Source organism: Lissotriton vulgaris, chromosome 11, assembly GCF_964263255.1.
Source record: "Lissotriton vulgaris chromosome 11, aLisVul1.2, whole genome shotgun sequence".
Taxonomy (NCBI): Eukaryota; Metazoa; Chordata; class Amphibia; order Caudata; family Salamandridae; genus Lissotriton; species Lissotriton vulgaris.
Window position 1 is genome coordinate 49,364,726 of NC_141699.1, and position 23,025 is coordinate 49,387,750.

General features: G+C 46.9%; 1 protein-coding gene across 1 annotated transcript in view; it reads right to left on the reverse strand.

Moving 5' to 3' along the window:
• Positions 1-365: 365 nt before the first annotated feature.
• Positions 366-23,025, reverse strand: part of LOC147678936 (CD5 antigen-like) — a 385,256-nt gene continuing 362,596 nt past the window's right edge. Inside the window, exons 5-6 of the mRNA XM_086944699.1 lie at positions 2,833-2,865; positions 366-938 (exon numbers count right to left, since the gene is read on the reverse strand). Of these exons, the coding sequence (XP_086800825.1) occupies positions 442-938; positions 2,833-2,865 (530 nt within the window). The 3' untranslated portion in view covers positions 366-441. The remainder of the gene's footprint in view (positions 939-2,832; positions 2,866-23,025) is intronic.

Genomic DNA, 23,025 nt, shown 5'->3' on the forward strand with positions numbered 1-23,025 from the left:
GGTGCAGCGGGTGCAGTGGCATCAGGTCCAGAATCCCTGGTTACTGCTCTATTTCACAGTTCAAGCAGTGTTCAGGGCCCCATTTCCTTCCTTTCTCCTGGGCCCAGGACACACTCTCTGTGTCACTGCTTGCGGGCACAGGCTCCGATGGTGAATATTCCAGAGGAGCCCTCGAGTTTACTCAGGTTGGGACAACCTCTGACCTTGGCTCCCACTTTCATCTTTTAATCTCAGTGAGATGCTCGTGTTGAAATCAGGTCACTCTCGGTTTCAGAAAGATTGAAAGACGCATTTGTTTAACTTGCTTTTAGATAAAGCTGTTTGTTTTTATTGAATAGAATTGTCCTTTTCAGCAGCTTCAAGTATTTTGAGTTCATCGTGATTTGAAAATATCATGAAAAGAAACAATTTATCACACACCCATGTTTAGCCTTTGTGTGATTACTGCAGATAAACATGTCTTTCGTACCCAAGGCAGATAAATGGATATATTTTCTCTTTAAAAGAGGCGGTGTAGGTGTAGAGGTGCTTCTTTGTGTCGGCGTCGTAGAAAGACACCAGCCCCTCCTCGTAGTCCACAAAGAGGCCCACATTCGAAAGCATGCCAATAAAACTGTGCCATCTGTTAGTTTCATCGAAAAAATCATACATTGACCACCTCTGGGTGAGGAACCAGAAGCCCTCCTGGGGGCCACGAAGGATCTGTACCCTTGTGTTCACTGATGCTCTGGTGACCCCCAGCCTCCATTGGTCCAACTTCTTATAATCAAACGGGATACTCACTGCCTGGTCTATGTTCACCACCCAGTACCACCTCCCAGAGGTGATCCCCGTGGACCCCAGGGCACAGCGCTCCAGGTCGTGGTTGCGGAAATCCTTCCCGTTACTGCTGATGAGGAAGGACCCGTCCGCAGCCTTCGGATCCACCGACAGGGGCGCTGCGGAGACACAGAGAACATCATCAGGCCACTCACAAAACTTGTCAACAATTCCAATAATGTGCAGAATTTGCAGGCAGAGAAAAATATATTAAAAAATAAGGGGTTGAGTTTCAAGCCCCTTGCACCATCGATGCATCACTTTTAATGTGGGAAAAAGTAACCCCAGCGGCGCAAGAGGCTTGTAAATAAGTCTCTAAAAGCACCTGACAAGGACTGGTCCCTCACATTAACTGAGGACTTCAACATCTGAAGTGTGAGAGAGGGACAAACTTCTTCAGATGAGCGCAAAGCACTGGTGCAGCAGGTGCAGTGGCACCGGGCCCAACCAGCGATACCAAACCTGCACCAGTGCAGTTTGACCAGCAGCGCACGTATCAATGATTCAGCCGGTGCAGTGGCCCCAGGCCAGACTGGTGATGCCTCCCCTGTACTAGTGCAGTGTGAGCAGAGGCGTACCTATCAATGATTCAACAGGTGCAGTGGCACTGGGCCCAGCTGGCTACGCTTGTGCAGTGCGAGCAGAGACGTAGGTCTCAATGGTGCAGCAGGTGCAGTGGCACCTGGCCCAGCTGGCTACGCTTGTGCAGTGCGAGCAGAGGCGTAGGTCTCAATGGTGCAGCCAGTGAAGTAGCACTAGTCTCACCCGGCAGGACTCTTGTACTAGTGCAGTGGTAAGAGAGGGGCAGCAATCAATGGTGGGGAAAGTGCAGTGGCACCAGCGGTGATTCCCTCGTGGGAGCAAGGGATCTTCGCAACCCCACACTGCTGGGAAGAAAGTGTTGAAAATAAAATGGTAATGAAATGATTTTATTGACATTTTAGTTGTAATGCTTTTTGCCATCAAACAGAGTATGATGGCAGGGCGGGGCCAGTACGCCACTGCTGCCAATGATTGACAGCAGTGCGAAGTGGCCACGTAACTTTGAACTGAGCGTGTTGGTTTGGCTAGCAACGTTGCTACGGCCAAACTGACATGTGCGATTAAAACATCTCCAACCCAGCTGTCTTGGATAGTTGGGTTGGAGAGCAGACACAGGCCTACCGTGCCTTTTGGAGCATGGAGCCAGCCTGCTCCAGCCAATCAAAACACCTTACTCATGCTGCTTAACAGCATGGGAACAGTGTCTTGATTGGATGAGAGAGTTGCCTGAGGGCTTCGTGTTCGGAGGATGTCCTGCAGAACAAGGACGTTCTTCGGAACATCAAGTGGCAGTGTCAGGTAAGTGATTTTTTGAATGTGTGTATTTATAATAATATACATATTATTATGTACATTAGTATGTGTATTTGTTATGTTTATATTTGTTGCACCCTTCCAATGTGATTTACCATCAACTGTCCATGAGTGGCGCCCCGGTACAGCCGGTAGCTCTCCTATCCAAACGCCAGTACCCCATGAGTTAGACGCATGTTAAACTTCTGGACAAACCTACAAACAGGTCTGTGCTCACAACAGAGACAAGTTGTACTAAGGTGTATGTGCAGCAGATTAGTGTGGTAATGTGTGGGCAGTTGTACCTCAAGTCTCATGTTACCGCCCTGTGAGGGGATCGTGTGTTTAGTGGCTAGGAACCCCCCTCGAGCCGCTGCACATACGGTCTCACCTGATCTCATATTCTGAGATGGTGCTCATCCGCCATTCTTTCTGCAGTGCACAGAAAGGCCAAAATAGCTAGTTAGGAGTTAAGAAGCACTTTTTAAAGATGCCATGGTGAAAAAGATGCCACCCCCCTTCTGGCCTTTAGACTGGTCTCTCTAGACATGGAGAGTTTGTAATATAGCTCTTCCGTGCAACATGTCTCACTTGTTACATATGTTTGTGCAAACTGTACCTGGCAGGGAGGGGACTAAAGATTTATATTCAAGGATGCAAAACAACTGATAGATGTACCTCTGAAGACTGTTGGGTCAAAAACACGACTCCCTGCAAAGATAAAAGAGAAACATAACAATATATTATTTTTAACATTGTTCCTTGGTTATTTGCTGGTAATCTTAACATTAATCAGCTGTATTCTTAAGGTCTCCTGCACCACCGACCTTCTCGGGAGGCTTCCAGGGAGGCATTACCGTATTTACCACCCTGTCCACCAGAGATCAAAAGGGTAAACTATGCATTCAGTGGTATAATGAAACTATAGGGCCCCCTGCAAGGTTCTGTGAGGGGTCACACATACAAATACTTGGTCACCCATCTGTGCTCCACCGAACAAGGGAAGCATTACTGTATTTACCATGTTTACCTCCCACGTCTACCTCTCACAACTTCAACAATAAAAAGCGAGCATGCTAGCAAGTTATTTTTTAATTCCTTCGAGATGTCCTTCATACTAAGGGGCTTATTTATGACAGGCTAACGCCACCTTTTTCTGATGCTCCTGTGACGCAGGCCTCTCAATCATATCTATGAGGCGATGCAAAGATTCTGCACGGTTTATGTGGCCTCATAGATATGGAGTAAGACGAAGCAGAGTCGGCCTCTCAACCATATCTATGAGGCGATGCAAAGATTCTGCAGGGTTTACGTGGCCTCATAGATATGGAGTAAGACGAAGCAGAGCCGGCCTCTCAATCATATCTATGAGGCGATGCAAAGATTCTGCATGGTTTACGTGGCCTCATAGATATGGAGTAAGACGAAGCAGAGCCGGCCTCTCAATCATATCTATGAGGCGATGCAAAGATTCTGCATGGTTCACGTGGCCTCATAGATATGGAGTAAGACGAAGCAGAGCCGGCCTCTCAATCATATCTATGAGGCGATGCAAAGATTCTTCATGGTTTACGTGGCCTCATAGATATGGAGTAAGATGAAGCAGAGCCGGCCTCTCAATCATATCTATGAGGCGATGCAAAGACTCTGCAGGGTTTACGTGGCCTCATAGATATGGAGTAAGACGAAGCAGAGCCGGCCTCTCAATCATATCTATGAGGCGATGCAAAGATTCTGCAGGGTTTACGTGGCCTCATAGATATGGAGTAAGACGAAGCAGAGCCGGCCTCTCAATCATATCTATGAGGCGATGCAAAGATTCTGCAGGGTTTACGTGGCCTCATAGATATGGAGTAAGACGAAGCAGAGCCGGCCTCTCAATCATATCTATGAGGCGATGCAAAGATTCTGCAGGGTTTACGTGGCCTCATAGATATGGAGTAAGACGAAGCAGAGCCGGCCTCTCAATCATATCTATGAGGCGATGCAAAGATTCTGCACGGTTTATGTGGCCTCATAGATATGGAGTAAGACGAAGCAGAGCCGGTCTCTCAATCATATCTATGAGGCGATGCAAAGATTCTGCAGGGTTTACGAGGCCTCATAGATATGGAGTAAGACAAAGCAGAGCCGGCCTCTCAATCATATCTATGAGGCGATGCAAAGATTCTGCAGGGTTTACGTGGCCTCATAGATATGGAGTAAGACGAAGCAGAGCCGGCCTCTCAATCATATCTATGAGGCGATGCAAAGATTCTGCAGGGTTTACGTGGCCTCATAGATATGGAGTAAGACGAAGCAGAGCCGGCCTCTCAATCATATCTATGAGGCGATGCAAAGATTCTGCATGGTTTACGTGGCCTCATAGATATGGAGTAAGACGAAGCAGAGCTGGCCTCTCAATCATATCTATGAGGCGATGCAAAGATTCTGCAGGGTTTACGTGGCCTCATAGATATGGAGTAAGACGAAGCAGAGCCGGCCTCTCAATCATATCTATGAGGCGATGCAAAGATTCTGCAGGGTTTACGTGGCCTCATAGATATGGAGTAAGACGAAGCAGAGCCGGCCTCTCAATCATATCTATGAGGCGATGCAAAGATTCTGCACGGTTTATGTGGCCTCATAGATATGGAGTAAGACGAAGCAGAGCCGGCCTCTCAATCATATCTATGAGGCGATGCAAAGATTCTGCAGGGTTTACGAGGCCTCATAGATATGGAGTAAGACAAAGCAGAGCCGGCCTCTCAATCATATCTATGAGGCGATGCAAAGATTCTGCAGGGTTTACGTGGCCTCATAGATATGGAGTAAGACGAAGCAGAGCCGGCCTCTCAATCATATCTATGAGGCGATGCAAAGATTCTGCATGGTTTACGTGGCCTCATAGATATGGAGTAAGACAAAGCAGAGCCGGCCTCTCAATCATATCTATGAGGCGATGCAAAGATTCTGCATGGTTTATGTGGCCTCATAGATATGGAGTAAGACGAAGCAGAGCCGGCCTCTCAATCATATCTATGAGGCGATGCAAAGATTCTGCATGGTTCACGTGGCCTCATAGATATGGAGTAAGACGAAGCAGAGCCGGCCTCTCAATCATATCTATGAGGCGATGCAAAGATTCTGCAGGGTTTACGTGGCCTCATAGATATGGAGTAAGACGAAGCAGAGCCGGCCTCTCAATCATATCTATGAGGCGATGCAAAGATTCTGCATGGTTCACGTGGCCTCATAGATATGGAGTAAGACGAAGCAGAGCCGGCCTCTCAATCATATCTATGAGGCGATGCAAAGATTCTGCATGGTTCACGTGGCCTCATAGATATCGAGTAAGACGAAGCAGAGCCGGCCTCTCAATCATATCTATGAGGCGATGCAAAGATTCTGCAGGGTTTACGTGGCCTCATAGATATGGAGTAAGACGAAGCAGAGCCGGCCTCTCAATCATATCTATGAGGCGATGCAAAGATTCTGCAGGGTTTACGTGGCCTCATAGATATGGAGTAAGACGAAGCAGTGCCGGCCTCTCAATCATGTCTATGAGGCGATGCACAGATTCTGCATGGTTTACGTGGCCTCATAGATATGGAGTAAGACGAAGCAGAGCCGGCCTCTCAATCATATCTATGAGGCGATGCAAAGATTCTGCATGGTTTACGTGGCCTCATAGATATGGAGTAAGACGAAGCAGAGCCGGCCTCTCAATCATATCTATGAGGCGATGCAAAGATTCTGCATGGTTCACGTGGCCTCATAGATATGGAGTAAGACGAAGCAGAGCCGGTCTCTCAATCATATCTATGAGGCGATGCAAAGATTCTTCATGGTTTACCAGGCCTCATAGATATGGAGTAAGACGAAGCAGAGCCGGCCTCTCAATCATATCTATGAGGCGATGCAAAGATTCTGCAAGGTTTACATGGCCTCATAGATATGGAGTAAGACGAAGCAGAGCCGGCCTCTCAATCATATCTATGAGGCGATGCAAAGATTCTGCACGGTTTATGTGGCCTCATAGATATGGAGTAAGACGAAGCAGAGCCGGCCTCTCAATCATATCTATGAGGCGATGCAAAGATTCTGCAGGGTTTACGTGGCCTCATAGATATGGAGTAAGACGAAGCAGTGCCCGCCTCTCAATCATATCGATGAGGCGATGCAAAGATTCTGCACGGTTTACGTGGCCTCATAGATATGGAGTAAGACGAAGCAGAGCCGGCCTCTCACTCATATCTATGAGGCGATGCAAAGATTCTGCATGGTTTACGAGGCCTCATAGATATGGAGTAAGACGAAGCAGAGCCGGCCTCTCAATCATATCTATGAGGCGATGCAAAGATTCTGCATGGTTTACGTGGCCTCATAGATATGGAGTAAGACGAAGCAGAGCCGGCCTCTCAATTATATCTATGAGGCGATGCAAAGATTCTGCAGGGTTTACATGGCCTCATAGATATGGAGTAAGACGAAGCAGAGCCGGCCTCTCAATCATATCTATGAGGCGATGCAAAGATTCTGCATGGTTTACGTGGCCTCATAGATATGGAGTAAGACGAAGCAGAGCCGGCCTCTCAATCATATCTATGAGGCGATGCAAAGACTCTGCATGGTTTACGTGGCCTCATAGATATGGAGTAAGACGAAGCAGAGCAGGCCTCTCAATCATATCTATGAGGCGATGCAAAGATTCTGCAGGGTTTACGTGGCCTCATAGATATGGAGTAAGACGAAGCAGAGCCGGCCTCTCAATCATATCTATGAGGCGATGCAAAGATTCTGCAGGGTTTGCGTGGCCTCATAGATATGGAGTAAGACGAAGCAGAGCCGGCCTCTCAATCATATCTATGAGGCGATGCAAAGATTCTGCATGGTTCACGTGGCCTCATAGATATGGAGTAAGACAAAGCAGAGCCGGCCTCTCAATCATATCTATGAGGCGATGCAAACATTCTGCACGGTTTATGTGGCCTCATAGATATGGAGTAAGACGAAGCAGAGCCGGCCTCTCAATCATATCTATGAGGCGATGCAAAGATTCTTCATGGTTTACCAGGCCTCATAGATATGGAGTAAGACGAAGCAGAGCCGGCCTCTAAATCATATCTATGAGGCGATGCAAAGATTCTGCAGGGTTTACATGGCCTCATAGATATGGAGTAAGACGAAGCAGAGCCGGCCTCTCAATCATATCTATGAGGCGATGCAAAGATTCTGCATGGTTTACGTGGCCTCATAGATATGGAGTAAGACGAAGCAGAGCCGGCCTCTCAATCATATCTATGAGGCGATGCAAAGATTCTGCAGGGTTTACGTGGCCTCATAGATATGGAGTAAGACGAAGCAGAGCCGGCCTCTCAATCATATCTATGAGGCGATGCAAAGATTCTGCAGGGTTTACGAGGCCTCATAGATATGGAGTAAGACGAAGCAGAGCAGGCCTCTCAATCATATCTATGAGGGGATGCAAAGATTCTGCAGGGTTTACGTGGCCTCATAGATATGGAGTAAGACGAAGCAGAGCCGGCCTCTCAATCATATCTATGAGGCGATGCAAAGATTCTGCAGGGTTTGCGTGGCCTCATAGATATGGAGTAAGACGAAGCAGAGCCGGCCTCTCAATCATATCTATGAGGCGATGCAAAGATTCTGCATGGTTCACGTGGCCTCATAGATATGGAGTAAGACGAAGCAGAGCCGGCCTCTCAATCATATCTATGAGGCGATGCAAAGATTCTGCAGGGTTTACGTGGCCTCATAGATATGGAGTAAGACGAAGCAGAGCCGGCCTCTCAATCATATCTATGAGGCGGTACAAAGACTCTGCATGGTTTACGTGGCCTCATAGATATGGAGTAAGACGAAGCAGAGCCGGCCTCTCAATCATATCTATGAGCCGATGCAAAGATTCTGCATGGTTTACGTGGCCCCATAGATATGGAGTAAGACGAAGCAGTGCCGGCCTCTCAATCATATCTATGAGGCGATGCAAAGACTCTGCAGGGTTTACGTGGCCTCATAGATATGGAGTAAGACGAAGCAGTGCCGGCCTCTCACTCATATCTATGAGGCGATGCAAAGATTCTGCAGGGTTTACGAGGCCTCATAGATATGGAGTAAGACGAAGCAGAGCCGGCCTCTCAATCATATCTATGAGGCGATGCAAAGATTCTGCACGGTTTATGTGGCCTCATAGATATGGAGTAAGACGAAGCAGAGCCGGCCTCTCAATCATATCTATGAGGCGATGCAAAGATTCTGCAGGGTTTACGTGGCCTCATAGATATGGAGTAAGACGAAGCAGAGCCGGCCTCTCAATCATATCTATGAGGCGATGCAAAGATTCTGCATGGTTTACGTGGCCTCATAGATATGGAGTAAGACGAAGCAGAGCCGGCCTCTCAATCATATCTATGAGGCGATGCAAAGATTCTGCATGGTTTACTTGGCCTCATAGATATGGAGTAAGACAAAGCAGAGCCGGCCTCTCAATCATATCTATGAGGCGATGCAAAGATTCTGCATGGTTTACGTGGCCTCATAGATATGGAGTACTACGAAGCAGTGCCGGCCGCTCCCTTGCCTTACTCTGACCCAAGGACGCCTTCCATGGCCGTCACTGTGGGTTTCCCCACGCGGCACCCATGGATTTTGATGCTGCTCCAGATTTACTTAATCACGTAAACCTGGGGCAGCACCAACATCTTACTCTTCCCCAGAGCAGGTGTAACAAAGAAAAATATGTTAATTTCTCATTGTTGTTTCCTTTTTCCAGGTGAAAGAGAAAAACACATCTTGGGGTTCTCTCTTGTGCTGGGAGGTGCTCCTTGCTCTACCAAAACAATCCTGCCTGCAGCCGAGGCACCCGCTGCACCACAGTGCAAACCCGCCTAATTTGGCACTTTGGAGCAAATTGTGCACCATCATCAATTCGGTGCATTCCTGCCCTTTCACATTGGTGTCGGGCAGTGCAGCAAGAAGATGTGCAGCACTGCCCTGCGGTAATTCCTCATAAATGAGGCCCTTAGTGGGAAATAAATCCTTTAAGTTTTATTCAAAGTCCCCCCGCCCGCCAACCTAGTTGCTTGCATGCTTCGTTATTGGAATCCCACCCGAGGCACCTAGCGTATCGAGGGTGCTTCAACGCCTGATCACAGTGGAGCAGGTTTTTCTGACTGGGGAGGTTGGTTATCTCACAAAAAGAAAGGGGGAATTTAATTTTTCTTTGGGTTACCCAGCGATGTGATATATTTTTTATAGCGGCAACCTTTGAAAAGTGTTGAAAGCAGTGGTGGATGTGTTCCGAGAAACTCTCACTCCTCAATGAGGGTCTACACGCAATGATGTCTTCCAACACACTTAGGGGCTTAATTGCAAGCACAGTGCACCACCAGAACATCCCTTTAATGACATTCCAGTGGCAAATGACCCTGTAGATATGGTGTGAGGCAACGCAGCACAAGTCACTGCGTTGCCTTACACTGTGAGGGGGGCGAGCCAAGGGCATTACGGTGAGTGCTCCCATGTAACACCCGGGGCATTTGACACAGTCCCAGATTTTATTTTTTTAAGTCTTTTTATTAAACATAAACCGGCTTCAGTTCAATACCCATATACAAGCGGCATTTAAGGAGAGATAGCCAAGACAAGTTCACAGTTCTTAAAATATATCCTGTCGTCGATCCCCACCATGAGTCACCCACACTCTCCCACCGCAAACCCTAGAACCCTGTCTCCCACATCAACACATATCAGTTCACAGGGCTCACATAAAAGTTCTTTCTATTCGGCCCCTTGCACTCCAGATCTTTTCCCCTTTACGAGGGCAACTCCGGCTCTGGTAGATAACCCGCTCTGCCCCACAACACCAGTCCAGGTCTCTTTTCCAGGCTGTTAGAGTAGGGGCTGCCTCTGCTCCCCATGCTTTGGCAATGTTTCTCTTGGCTACCCCACCCACAAGGGCCAGCCAGGTCTTGGCCCACTGCGGCCACGTCGTTTCTCCTGTCACCCCAGGATCAGCCACCCTGGGTCAAGCGGGTCACTCTCGCCCACCACAATTCCCAGATTTACAACATGCTTTAAACTAGGGTGTGTGTCAAAAGCCTGCGCCGCACCAAGGGTGGTGTAAGGGTTTTTGTGAAGGAAGGTGTCTCTTCCTCTGCAAAAACTACTTGCTTTCAACACAGACATCCTTGCACCATGACAGTCATTGTGTACCAGCACTGGAAAAGAGGACAGGAATGTGCTGTATCTCAAAACTTTGTGCAGATTCTGCAAACTTCTCTCACACCGAACATTGACACTATTGTTGTATTTTAGCAGCGATTAGGTTAAGCATGATCAGAAGATATCTTGTATTTAGAGACTATCTTGTCCATTTTGCGGAATTCATTTTGTATTTCTGGCAGCCATTTTGTTTGCCATGTGCTCGCCATGTGCTCTGTCCTACCTCCCTGTTAACTTCTCTTGAAATCTGCCTAGAGATGAGATATATTTAGCCTCTTCTGCTACGCACATGCTCAGTTGAGCTTACAGCTGTCCTCAACTTGTAACTGCCAGGATGTGTCCACCAGAATTAGCTAACTGTTAGCTCCTCCCACTTGTTCCTTGTACACTTTCTGTATGTCCTTATATGTACTTACAACCAGTATTCTGTACTTTGTACCGCCTTCATTTGAGCCCATGTGTGGGTATAAAAGGACCAAGCTCCTTCCATTCAGTGTGCTACTTCATGCATTATCGAAGGGTGCTGTGTGAATGTAGTTCCACCTCATGAGGTTTAATAAACTCTGTCTTTTCTATTCCAGTTTCTGTGCAAACTTCTTCCTATTGGTCTGAGGACTCTGAGCAGAGAAGGTTGAATCCCTTGCACTGGTAGGCCTTGCTGAGGCTCACCACCACACAGCTGGGGTTGAGATGGACTCGCTTCTGTGTTTGGTTACAACAAAAAGCATGAAATAAGCCCAGGGCCTCCTACAAGATGCTCCTCTCATACAATATGTGGATGACATCTTTTTGGCAGCTGATACACCGGAACAGTGTGAAAAATGTATTTTGTCTTTGCTTTCTTTTCTTGCTACACACCATCATAAAGTATCACAAAAGAAATTGCAATATTGTAGACCGAAGGTAACCTACTTAGGTCACCTTTTGCCTAAGGAGGGCCGTGCACTTACCTCAGATCGCATTCAAGCAATTTTAGACACACCAGTACCTTCTACTCAGAAAGATGTCCGTGCATTCATTGGTTTGACTTTGTTTTGTAGGCAATGAATATTGGGCTTTTCACACATTGTTAAACCCCTGCTAGGGCTTTGGACTAAAACACTCCGATCCCCCTACCATGGACAGATGAATGTCAAAATACTTTTCGTCAGTTAAGACAAGCTCTTTGCTCTGCACCAGTGTGAGGCACACCAGATTACACAAAGGTTTTTACACTCTATGTACATGAGAAAGATGGATGTGCATCAATGTTCCCTCTATTTTTTTTCCTCACTGTGCGGCAGTGTAAGGTCTATGTGCGCTGCAACCAAGGCTATGTGCGCCAGTAACAAGACCGCCTGGGTGGGTGCCGAACCAAATAGCACTCCAAACTTTTGCTTAAAAAAGTGAAAAGACGGTGCATTTGCTCACATACAGATCCATGTGAACGTTGTTAAGGCAGGTTTGAAACCGTCCCACATAGCAATTTGAAACCTTGGCAGCTATGTTGCTGCATTTCTTTTCTTAATAGAGCTGGGCTGTGGGGTAATTGTGTGCATTTATTCAAGTTTTCATGTTAATTTCAGCTCATGATGGGCGCTGCGATTAACATCAAAACTTTAACAAATGCTCTCTTTGAGCAGGAAAAAATTAAATTGTAATAAAGTTGTAATTATAATTTTACTTTTTGCAGTTTCAGGGCTGGGTTAGGGTAGGGCCGCATCAGGCTTTCGAATAACGCATTATAATGCTCGTGTCTGCATCCCTAATTAAAATGCATTAGTTTCGTATTCTAGCGCCCCTCTGACAATACCGCAATTGAGGCACACGGCCAATGAGGCAGCACCAGCACGATAAAATTGTCTAACATATATGAGCATGCAAATGCGCCTTCAAATTTAAAATGCTATGCTTCAGAGATAGAATATTCATGAACAACGCTGAGCAGACAGGCCAGAATCTAACCAATCAATTAGCCGTGCCCCAACCAGCCTTCCTGTGAGTCTACTCTGGGGGTACCAGCCATCACGTGGGTGATCAGTGGAATGGGTCATGCCTGCTGTTTTCCCACAATTACACCACCCTTTTGGTGACCAGAAGCACACACATGCTTTGAAGATTGAACACACCGGGTGGTAGCTTTGTTTTTCCTTCCTGCACCTCCCAGCAGAGAAGTCACACTACCCGAGCCTCTTGTGCAGGATGTTATAGTTTTACAGCCTGGTGGTCCCATTCCCTCCTAAGCTGCTGCATCAACCTGGACAGAGATTGTTAACAAAACAGTCAACTTCTCAGTCCCTGCCGTGCCCTCTGAACATGTTTACTTTCGTGAACCGGAGGCACAGTATTTGTCTTGTCACTTGATCCTGGGACTTGATCGTCGTCAGAGTGGCACAAAAGTGTTTAAATGCAACCAGCAGAGGAAGGAGGCGTTTTTAAAAACAAGCTTATAATCCATATTTGCAGACATTCTGTTTGTATGATCTGGGTTTAACTCCATCGCTGCTTGAGAGATTCCTCTCCTGTGCTGAGAATTATTGATTCCCATAGTTCATGATGAGCTCAGCTCGTCATGGGCATGGAAGGAGTTAAAGCAATAACCACTTAAATATTTCAAAACACTTTATTTTGGACTGTGTATTTTTTAGGTTTGAATGCTGTAGACTGTCAAAAACAGTTTGCATGTTGTATTGGACTGCCATGGTTAGTCTGAAAGAGATAAAAAAAAAATTGGGGAAGATTGTAGTGCATTGTGAATTGTTGTACACAGCAGCGTAATAGTGAACTGCAATGAAATGTTGTTGTGCACCATGGTGAGCCACAGTTCTTTACCATAGTTAATGGAGCATCACTGTTCTTTCTAGTTAGTTATCATCAGGTGTGATTGGCTACTCTGTTTCCAAAAGTCGGCAATATGGATTTTCCACACCCAAAGATATTCAATGAATGAATGCACCTGACACGAGTCCCTGCAGGGCTAGGTCATGGAAGGATTATGTCAATAGCTGAGACTAGACGTTATTTTAATCATTTTTCAGATCTGTGACACATATGTGCCTGGGTGCTTGTATGTCTGAGTGTGTGTGATGTTATGTCTGCATACGTGTGCTTTTGTGGATGTGAATGTGTGCTTGCATGTGGCTATATGTGCATGCATTATCTGTGTCTGTGGGCTGTGTGTGTGCTTTTGTGATGAAGTTGACACCAGGCTTTAGGGACATCTGAGATCTACTGTGGCACCTCATTGAGACAGTTTAGGGGATATGAGAATGTTTATAATCATTGATGCTGGGCACACTCCCAATGTGACATGGATCCACTGGTTCATTACAAATATAACATCCCCTTGAAACAGGCACCTTAACCAGGGTGGTGCTTTTGTTATCCTCTAATAAGGCTAATTGAACTGTAGGGAATGCTCACTATGTCTTTAGGAATTTTAGCCTTACGTCCACAAGTGTGTGAGTGTTTCTGTGCCCCAGGCCAGAGTAATATGTGCTTTACCCTTTCTCCTCATCCTCCTAGCCCGGTATCTCCCCCCCCATGCAAAGCTCCATCATCCAGCACCTCAATGAAGGATGAGGATCATCATCTGTACCTACAACCTCTGCCTTTCACCAAATTCACAAGAGGAGATTTTCTTTTCTTCCAAGGGCTCCAGTAATCAGCTCTTCCTGCCAGTGTTTATCAGTACTGATGATCACTGATTCATGCAGATACCCTTATCTGACAGAGTGCTGACGCCTTTATTGTTAGGGATCCTGTGATCACCTCTCCCTGCAGATGCTGCTCATGTTCAGTCAATCATATGTACCTCTCTGCATATGATCTCCTGTAAATGCATACTGCAGGCCACTGACCTGATCCTCTTATGCATGACCGTCTACTGCAGAGATGCACCTTGCCCCCTGCAGCACATGCAGTGCATGGGGCCGCCTTCAGGTCCAGTCCTACACCATGAAGTGACCTGTGCCACTTGCATTTCCAGACTGGATTGTGGGCATCTCAGTCACACATCTCAAAGGTACTGTGGGTCTCATCCTGACACATTATACCATACCAATTTGTACATGGTATCCTGCTGCACAACAAGCCCTGGTGAATCCCATACTTAGATTTGGTCAAGTGATAAGCTACAGAATCTCCTGCTGCACATGGCTCTGGTTCCCTGCTCTTATTGCGTACGTTCTCTAGCTGCACCGAACCCTAGCGACCTTCTCTTTCTGCAGATGGCAGCAGAGACCTGCACTTTATGTAGACTGCCACCTGCTGTATATTGCTCTGTTCTTCCTGCACATGCATATGGCCCTCTGCTCTTCACATACAGGGCCATGGTAATGTCCTGATCTACCCTATAATGTACTGCTGCATTGGCCTTCGTTAATTGCCCTTTCCACACAGGCCCTTATGACCAGCTCTTCTTTGTCACCATCTTTTGTTGTACAGGATGCTACTGTCACCTTGACTCGATTTCCAACATGTTACCTGCACATGGCCTTGGTGATATGATGTTCAAGCATGCCATCTGTCAAGCAGATTCCTGGTGAAATGCTTAGCAGCAAATGCCCATGAAGACCTGTGTATCTTTCCTATGATGTCCTGCTGCCAGACAAGTGTGCCTGCTACTCTTGCACATGCTCTCCTGCAACAAAAGCCTCAGTAGACTAAGTAGATGTGCACCTAATCTTCTTCTGTACAGAGCCCAAGTAACTTGCATTTCCTGCACAGGGTCATGGACACTTGTTGTCTTTCATACAAATCCATACTACACTTTGCCCTAGTCACCTTCTCAACTCACTCAAAACACTCACTTTTCCATGCACAGTGCCACTTTCTTCAATAAACATACATGGCCATGGCGTATAGCCTGCATCTTTAAGAGTCAGCTGTTGTAAAAGTAGCAAAGGCACAGGTTGACTTTTTTTGCATTATAGTGATGTTTGTTACCTTATGAGCCAGTTTATTCAAATTCAAGGTTGATAGGACTTTTGGTCACAGGGCTGGGGCATTCAGTTTTAGGAATTTGCTGCCTAACAAGTGTAAAAGAGCCGTCTTTGACAACATTTATTAATTGTAGTTCTTGAATAATGGAGGGGCCGTTTTGTACAGATGTTCTGAACTAACACGGAAATATTTGAACAACTCCTCCTTGTTCATTGGCAGTGAGTAGAGATCTAAAAATACAAAAATAGAGGCATGATGACGAAAACTAAGTAGAAGTGCAGTACAGCTATAATGCTACTCCCTGATAGTTTCAAATGTCCCTAGCTGCCACTGTTTTCATGTTAATGGCACCGCCCTTCATGAGCTGCCATTAACATGAAAACTTTACAAAAAGGCACACAATCTTCCCGCAATAAGAGAAGAAATACAGTAAGTCTGCAAACACAGAGTGTGCTTTTAGGTGATTCTAAAAGCACACGCTGTGTTTGGTGCTGCATTTCTTTCGTTTTCTAGAGTGTGGCTGTGGGCAGATTGTATGCTTTTGTTTAAAGCATTCGTGTTAATTGCAGCTCGTGACGGGCTCTGCAATTAACACAAATGCTTTAAACAAAATCATACAATGAGCCCTACAGCAGCACTCTAAATGCCTCTTCTTCTGTAAGTTGGAAATGCCCGGTTTTCACACTGCAGCGGCGGCGGCACAAATGCTCCCTGGGGATGTGTGTGTGCGCAACACACACAGCAGTGCACGCTCAGGGGCACTGATGTGCGCGGTCGCCCAGGCGTGCAGCTTCGTGGGAACACTGATGTGCATTGTCAGTTTTAGTACAGACACACAGGGACAAGCAGCGTCCTTGCGTATACTTTTCTTGATCCTGTTGCTCGTGCATTGCCTGGATGCTTCCGTTTAGTTACAGCGACAGCTGTGTCCATACGTCAGAGTGAAGGGATAGTTTTGTCACACAAGCTGTTGGTGCTAGTTCCCCATGCAGTAGATGCCCTTTCGTATAAGACTAAGACACAACACTTAGCTAGCGCTCGCCTGACAGGACACAAATTGACACTGTTAGCACCTTGAAGAGGTGACCGACACTGAACCCAGCCACTTTGTTGCCATATCCTGTGACTCAGTCAAAGGAGCCTCACAATTGTATATTCCTTACTGAGGAACAGACAAAGGGTAACATCAATTTGCAAGATACGCCCCTTCCAGATGTAGATGAGGAACTGTGGGTTTATGGGTCCTGTTTGAAGTTACCAGATGGCACGACTTCAGCTGCTTATGCAATCACCTCGCTTGAGACAGTAGTGGAAACAGCTCGCATACCTCAGAAGTCGGCTCAAGCAGCTGAACTTATAGCTTTGACACACGCGTGTGAACTTAGCACTGATTTGTGTGTGACCATTTACATGGATAGCCGCAATGCTTTTGGAGTGATTCATGATTTTGGCCTACTCTGGAAGGAAAGAGGTTTTCTTATATCCCAGGGGATGCAGATAATGCACGGAGAATTAGTACATAATCTCTTGACTGCACTTACATATCCAAAGAAAATTGCTATTATGAAGTGTAGCGCACACAAGAAAATCATTGACAAAATAGGACAAGGCAATGCCTTTGCAGATTGTCTAGCTCGTGTGACTGCGATGCAGCGAAGCTCTACATCCATGTACGTAGTGAAATCACAAGCTGAGGATTGGCATGATGCTAGAGAGGAAGTATTGGATATACAGAGGTCTGCCTCTGTGAAAGAACTTGAGCAATGGTCTAAAGAAGGAATATTGGACGATGAGGGCTGTGGCGTTACAAAGAAATGAATAAGTGGAAATTGCCTGCAGCCTATCTACAACCTATGGTTCAAATGGCACATGGGCTGGCACATGTTGGAGCTCTAGCAATAATTAAATTGCTTACACAAGTTTGGGAGCACCCTGAAATTGCCAGCACAGCTAAAAGAATAGTACAGTCCTGTTTGATCTGTTGACAGTATAATCCTGGAAAAGGGACACGGACTCCTACAGAAGGGTTTGCTACACCAACAGCACCTTTTGAAGTCTAGCAGATGGATTACATCCAACTCGAACGCTGCAATATTCAGAAATATGTCCTAGTGGTGGTATGTGCCTTCAGCAAATGGATAGAGGCATACCCTACCAAGGATAATACTGCTCTCACCACAGCAAAGGTGCTTCTAAAGGAGTGTTTCCCTAGATATGGTGTTTGTAAGCTTTTGTGGAGTGACAACGGACCTCATTTTATTGGGCAAGTTGTTGAGCATGTCCTGAAAGGATTAGGGATCAAACAGATATTCCATACAGTCTTCCACCCACAACCAACAGGATTAGTGGAGAGGTACAACGCTACTTTGAAATTGAAGTTGGCGAAAATACTGGCTTCCACGTCTTTGAAGTGGCCAGATGCATTATCCTTGGCATTGTTGTCCATAAGATCTGTGCCACATTCACGATCTGGTCTCACCCCATACGAAGTGGTCTTTAGGAGACCAATGAATATTTGGGGAGTACCTAAGCCACGCCCCATACATGATGTTCGTTGTGTTTTGATGAATGATTATTTGGCACAGTTAACCAACAGTTTGATCTCTATTCATCAACAGGTTCGAGAAGCGCTTCCTGACAGATCTACAGGTGAGGCCCACGAACTACGTCCTGGTGACTATGTGATGGTCAAAATCTTCGACAGATCAAACAGCCTGGAACCGAGGTGGCTAGGTCCGAAGCAAGTGCTCCTTGTGACAAGGACAGCAGTTTGAGTGACGAACAAGAAGAACTGGGTCCATAACATACATTGCAAACGGGTGTCGCCTGCCTTGGTGGAACCTCCTGTACTGACCGACCATCGAGAGATTCTGGAGATGGAGAAAGGTCAAGCTATCTCACCTGACAAATCTGTGGAAGTCTTCCCGGACCACACGATTCCTGGGGCATGGCGATACCACTTGAGACCGAGGAAAGAGTCTGCTTTGCCGAAAAAGATTGGTTGAGCTACCGCCCTGGGTTAGTGAAACGGAGAGCCGATGTGGCAAGGGAGGGGGGGCTCAGCCCTGCGTTAGTGTAGAGACACCTGTCTTGGCCCGTGGTGAAGAAATCAGCGGCTGCCCAGGGATTTTTTGGCCACCAGCACTTGCTGGCCTATTTAGAGCAGGCAGAGCATGCGCGCAGATACCTAGATCGAAGAACGTCACCTATTTGCCATGTACTGTGAGCACAGAAGCCTGGAATTATTTTGAGCTCCTTTCTTTTCATTTCTCGTTTTGTATGCCATTGGGAACATTTTTATTGTAAATCTGACACATTGTTTTTAAACATTGCCACAATTGATATACACTCTTAGGCCCTTACCTGCACTTAAAATTGACTATCATCTTCTCTCCACTTTGGCGGGACAGAAAATCACAGTCCCTCCCCAGCGCCATCTTGGGTGTAGGGACCCATGTTTTGGGGCACTTCCAGGGTTGCGCTCTAGTTTTTTGGCCACCAGCACTTTCCGGCCTATTTAGAACAGACAATGCAAGCGTGCAGCGCGCGCAGCGGGTGCGTCGATGGCAAGCCCGTCTGCGCCCAGATGCTAGATACACTGGCGGTTCCCATTTAGGGGCGCTGAGTTACACTAGGGGACACTTGATGTCCATCGGTCTGCGTAGCGGATCCTGTAGTTTGCATCAAGGGGATGTCAAGGTAGGCTCTTTTTGTCCTACATGTGGCTATAGTGTTCGCTCTCCAGGGTCCACCACCCCTCCCAGACCTACGGTGAAAATGTTACTTCTGAATGTTCACTCATTGGTAAAACTCCATATGGAGGTCTACGACCTCATTGAAGATGAGTCACTGATGTGCTTTTTATCACTGAAACTTGGCTGACAGATGCCTCAGTGGCCGAACCTAGTCTCGCCCTTCACCTGGGTTCAGTATTCTAACCCTTAATAGGGAGTGCAGAGGCGGGGGTATAGCAGTGATTTTTAAAACTTGTTATAGTTGCACCTTCGTTAAGGAGGAGGTGGCTGGGTGCGAATGTGCCCGCTTCTCCATCTCCTTTAATGCTCGCTCATCCATCTCTGGCCTACTAGTGTATCGCCCCCCTGGGACCATCGATGACTTCAAGGCATCCATTAATGATGCCGTTGGCTCACTGGCGCTAAAGGCGTCGAACTTTTTCCTGATTGGGGACCTTAATTTGCATTTTGATCACCCCAATGACCCTGAAATGAGCAGCTTGCTTGCTGATTTCACCGCTTGCCAATTAAAACAGTCGGTAGTGGGTCCCACCCACTCAGCCGGGCATTTACTTGATCCGGTGTTCTCCAACATCCCAGCTCTTATGGTTGGGACACCTAGTCCGATGTGTTGGACTGATCATTTTTTAGTCACCTTCTTTGTTCCCTGCTCTACGGTCATACCTAGAGCTAACCTCAAGGCCACTCTTAGACGTTGTTGGCATAAACTTAACATTAAAGATCTGTGTGCCACTTTGACATCCTCCAGCCCTGTTTTAGACACTGACCCAGAGCTAGCTTATAACACATTTTGTGATTGGATACTCCAGGCTCCAGACTCCCTGATTCCTGCCAAATGGTCAAAGGGCCGTTGTTCGAAGTCTAATCCCTGGTTTGACGATTCCTTGGCTGCTTTGCGTAGCTTCTGTAAAAAGCTAGAGTGCGCTTGGAGAAAGGCCTATGACCCTGGGGCAAAAAAGCTTTATCAGGATGCAATTAAACGCTATCACAAGGCTATACATCAGGCCCGATCGGCCTTTCTCACCAATGAGATCAAGGCCAGCAATAATCCTGTCAAAAGCATTTTTAAAATACTCCATGATTTTAAAACCAGGAAAGATCCCGCTACGGCATGTATTACGTCTGAACAGCAATGCGAGCATCTAGCAAAATATTTGGTTGAAAAGGTTGAAACTATCTATAAATCCTTTGCCACTGTCCCTACGGACCTGCTATCCTTCGGCCTACTACTATCCTTGCTGCTATTCCTCCTATGTCCCATGACGATTTTCTTACGTTAAGTAAGAGGGTCAAATCTGGCTCCCCTATCGATCCTATGAAACCTGTTCAATTCAGAGATGCTCTACCTGTGCTATTGTCACCTATATGCCAGATCATAAACTCTTCTTTTACCACAGCAGTAGTGCCCATGCCTTGGAAAACAGCAAGGGTGGTCCCCTTGCTGAAGAAACCTACTCTGGACCCTGCTAAGCCAGAAAACTTTCGGCCCATATCCCTGCTACCTTGGGTCGCAAAAATTGCTGAAGCCCATGTTATTAACAATCTTTCTGGCTACCTGAGCAACACTGGCGCCTTAGATCGCTCCCAGAATGGGTTCCGCCCGGGCCATAGCACTGAGACCACACCAGTAGCAGTGTGTGAACATCTTCGTACCATCTTGGATGAGGGACAGACTGGGGCTCTCATCCTGATCGACCTCAGCGCAGCGTTCGACACGGTCTCCCATAAGATCCTTCTGCGTCGTTTAGAGGAGGTGGGCGTGATAGGTCCGGCCCTGGAGTAGTTCCACTCTTTTCTATCTGACAGATCATTTCAGGTCATGGCCCCCCTTCCTCTCCCATGCTCATGCCATCAAGCAGGGGGTTCCTTCAGGGCTCGGCTTTAACCCGTTCGATGCTGATGACGGAACCGCTCAGTCATCAGCTGCGGTTGGGCTGTGCTGATGAAGGAGCGGTTTTGTCATGGACCTGCCGCCGCGACTGCGCGGCACTGATTTCGTGCCTGCGCGGCACGTTCTATTGAGCGGGCGGGGCCATGACGGAACCGCTCTGTCACAAGCACAGCCCAACCGCGGCTGGTGATGGAGCGGTTCTGTCACCAGCATGCGGCCGCCGCGCGGCCGCCCCGCCCACTTAGCGCTGCAGCGGAATAGCCACCGCAGCGATGTGGTTAAGCCCTGTCCTGTTTAACCTCTATGCTCAACCTCTGACGGCGGTAGCAAGAGACCATGGCTTGACCATGATTTTGTAAGCTGATGATACACAGCTGGTGGTGGCCCTCTCTGAAGACCATACTCGGGGTGCCGCGCAGTTTCAGGCTGGCCTTGCAGCAGTAGTGCAGTGGATGACCACTAACTGCTTGCAACTCAATGCTAACAAATCAGAGGTGCTATTGGTGGGGAAAGACAAGGGACTCTGGATCAAACATTGGTGGCCGGATTCCATGGGTAGTGCTCCCACCCCTAAGTCGGCTGTGAAAAACTTAGGGGTCTGGTTCGACACCAAGCTGGATTTCCAAGAGCAAGAAGATCGCTGGCTCCTGCTTCGGTCTTCTTCGAGGTCTACGACCTATGCTTGGTTTCCTTGACCCTCCCACCCGCCAGCTGATAGTCCAAGCAACTATCTTGTCCAGGCTGGACTACACTAATTCACTTTTATTGGGAGCCAATAAGGCGGAAGCCACATGCCTTCTAAGGGTCCAGAATGCAGCTGCCCGAGTCCATTTGCGGCTCTCTAGAACGTGTTCTGCGACGGGCGCTCTGCGGCACCTGCACTGGCTGCCTGTGCCTCGACGGATTCATTTTAAGGCACGTTGTTTGACCTTTAAAAATTCTAAAAAGGTCCTCTCCTGAGATTCTGTCTAATCTGCTGATCCCCTATGTACCTACACGCCAGCTGCGCTCGGCCGAGCATTTCCTTGCCACGGTTCCCCAGGTGAAGCGTCTTAGAGCAGGGGGTCGGTCCTTTCGGTATCTTGCTGCTAAATTATGGAATTCCCTTCCTGTGCAGATCCGCCGTCTAGACTGCCTTCTGTCCTTCCGTAAAGCTATTAAAACTTTCTTATTTTCCAGGGCCTAGCTTCCTCTCCTAGGGCCTAGCTTCTGTTGGCATGACTACAAGCGCCGGGACGCCTCTTCGATGAAGCATCTGTCGCGCTATATAAAATTCCCAAATAAATATAAATAATTAAGAGCTCCAACTATTGTTTTCAACGAGTTTTAGAAAGATCAATTATCGCTGTTGCTGAAATGAATAACAAAAGAATCATTTGTGCCGTAGGGTTTGTTATTGCTGTGGTGGTTATGGAAATAATCACCTGTTTGTTGAGAAAGTGGCTCCCGCTCGACAGCTTTTTGTTGCCATTACTCCATATTCAGTGGAACATCAGTATTTTACGCTTCCCTACCATGGGCAGAAGCATCGACAATCTTACTTAAATAACACATTCATCCAAATGTTGCATCATACACAAAATGCTACGAATGCTACCAACTGTTGGGTGTGTGGCAGGATACCTGCACACCAAAAGAAAGGGGGAACACCTTTTATTCCTCTAGGGTTTTCCCATAATGGTTCTTGTCAAGCTTGGTTTGCTCTTTTGTTTGCTTTCGGAAAGCCTTCAGTAGGAGGAATTATCTTTCGTCGGAATAAAGTATGCTATCAAGATGATGATGGTTATCCTCAAGCTAAAGGGACTAAATGGGAATGGGAAGAATACCAACCTGACAATATTTCGACACCATATGTCTTCACGAATATGAGGAAAATCAAAGACAATGGACCTTTTGTAATTTCTGTGACCAGAGTTAAAGCAGAACTGTGTATAAGTAGTGTTGGAAGAATTCCAGTAGGACGAAGTGAATGTATTTTGACATTGACTATTGAATGTGCTAATAACAGCAGTTTTACGTCTTCACAGAATACTTATTTTGTATGTGGTAATAAAGGATACTATCAATTACCTGTTG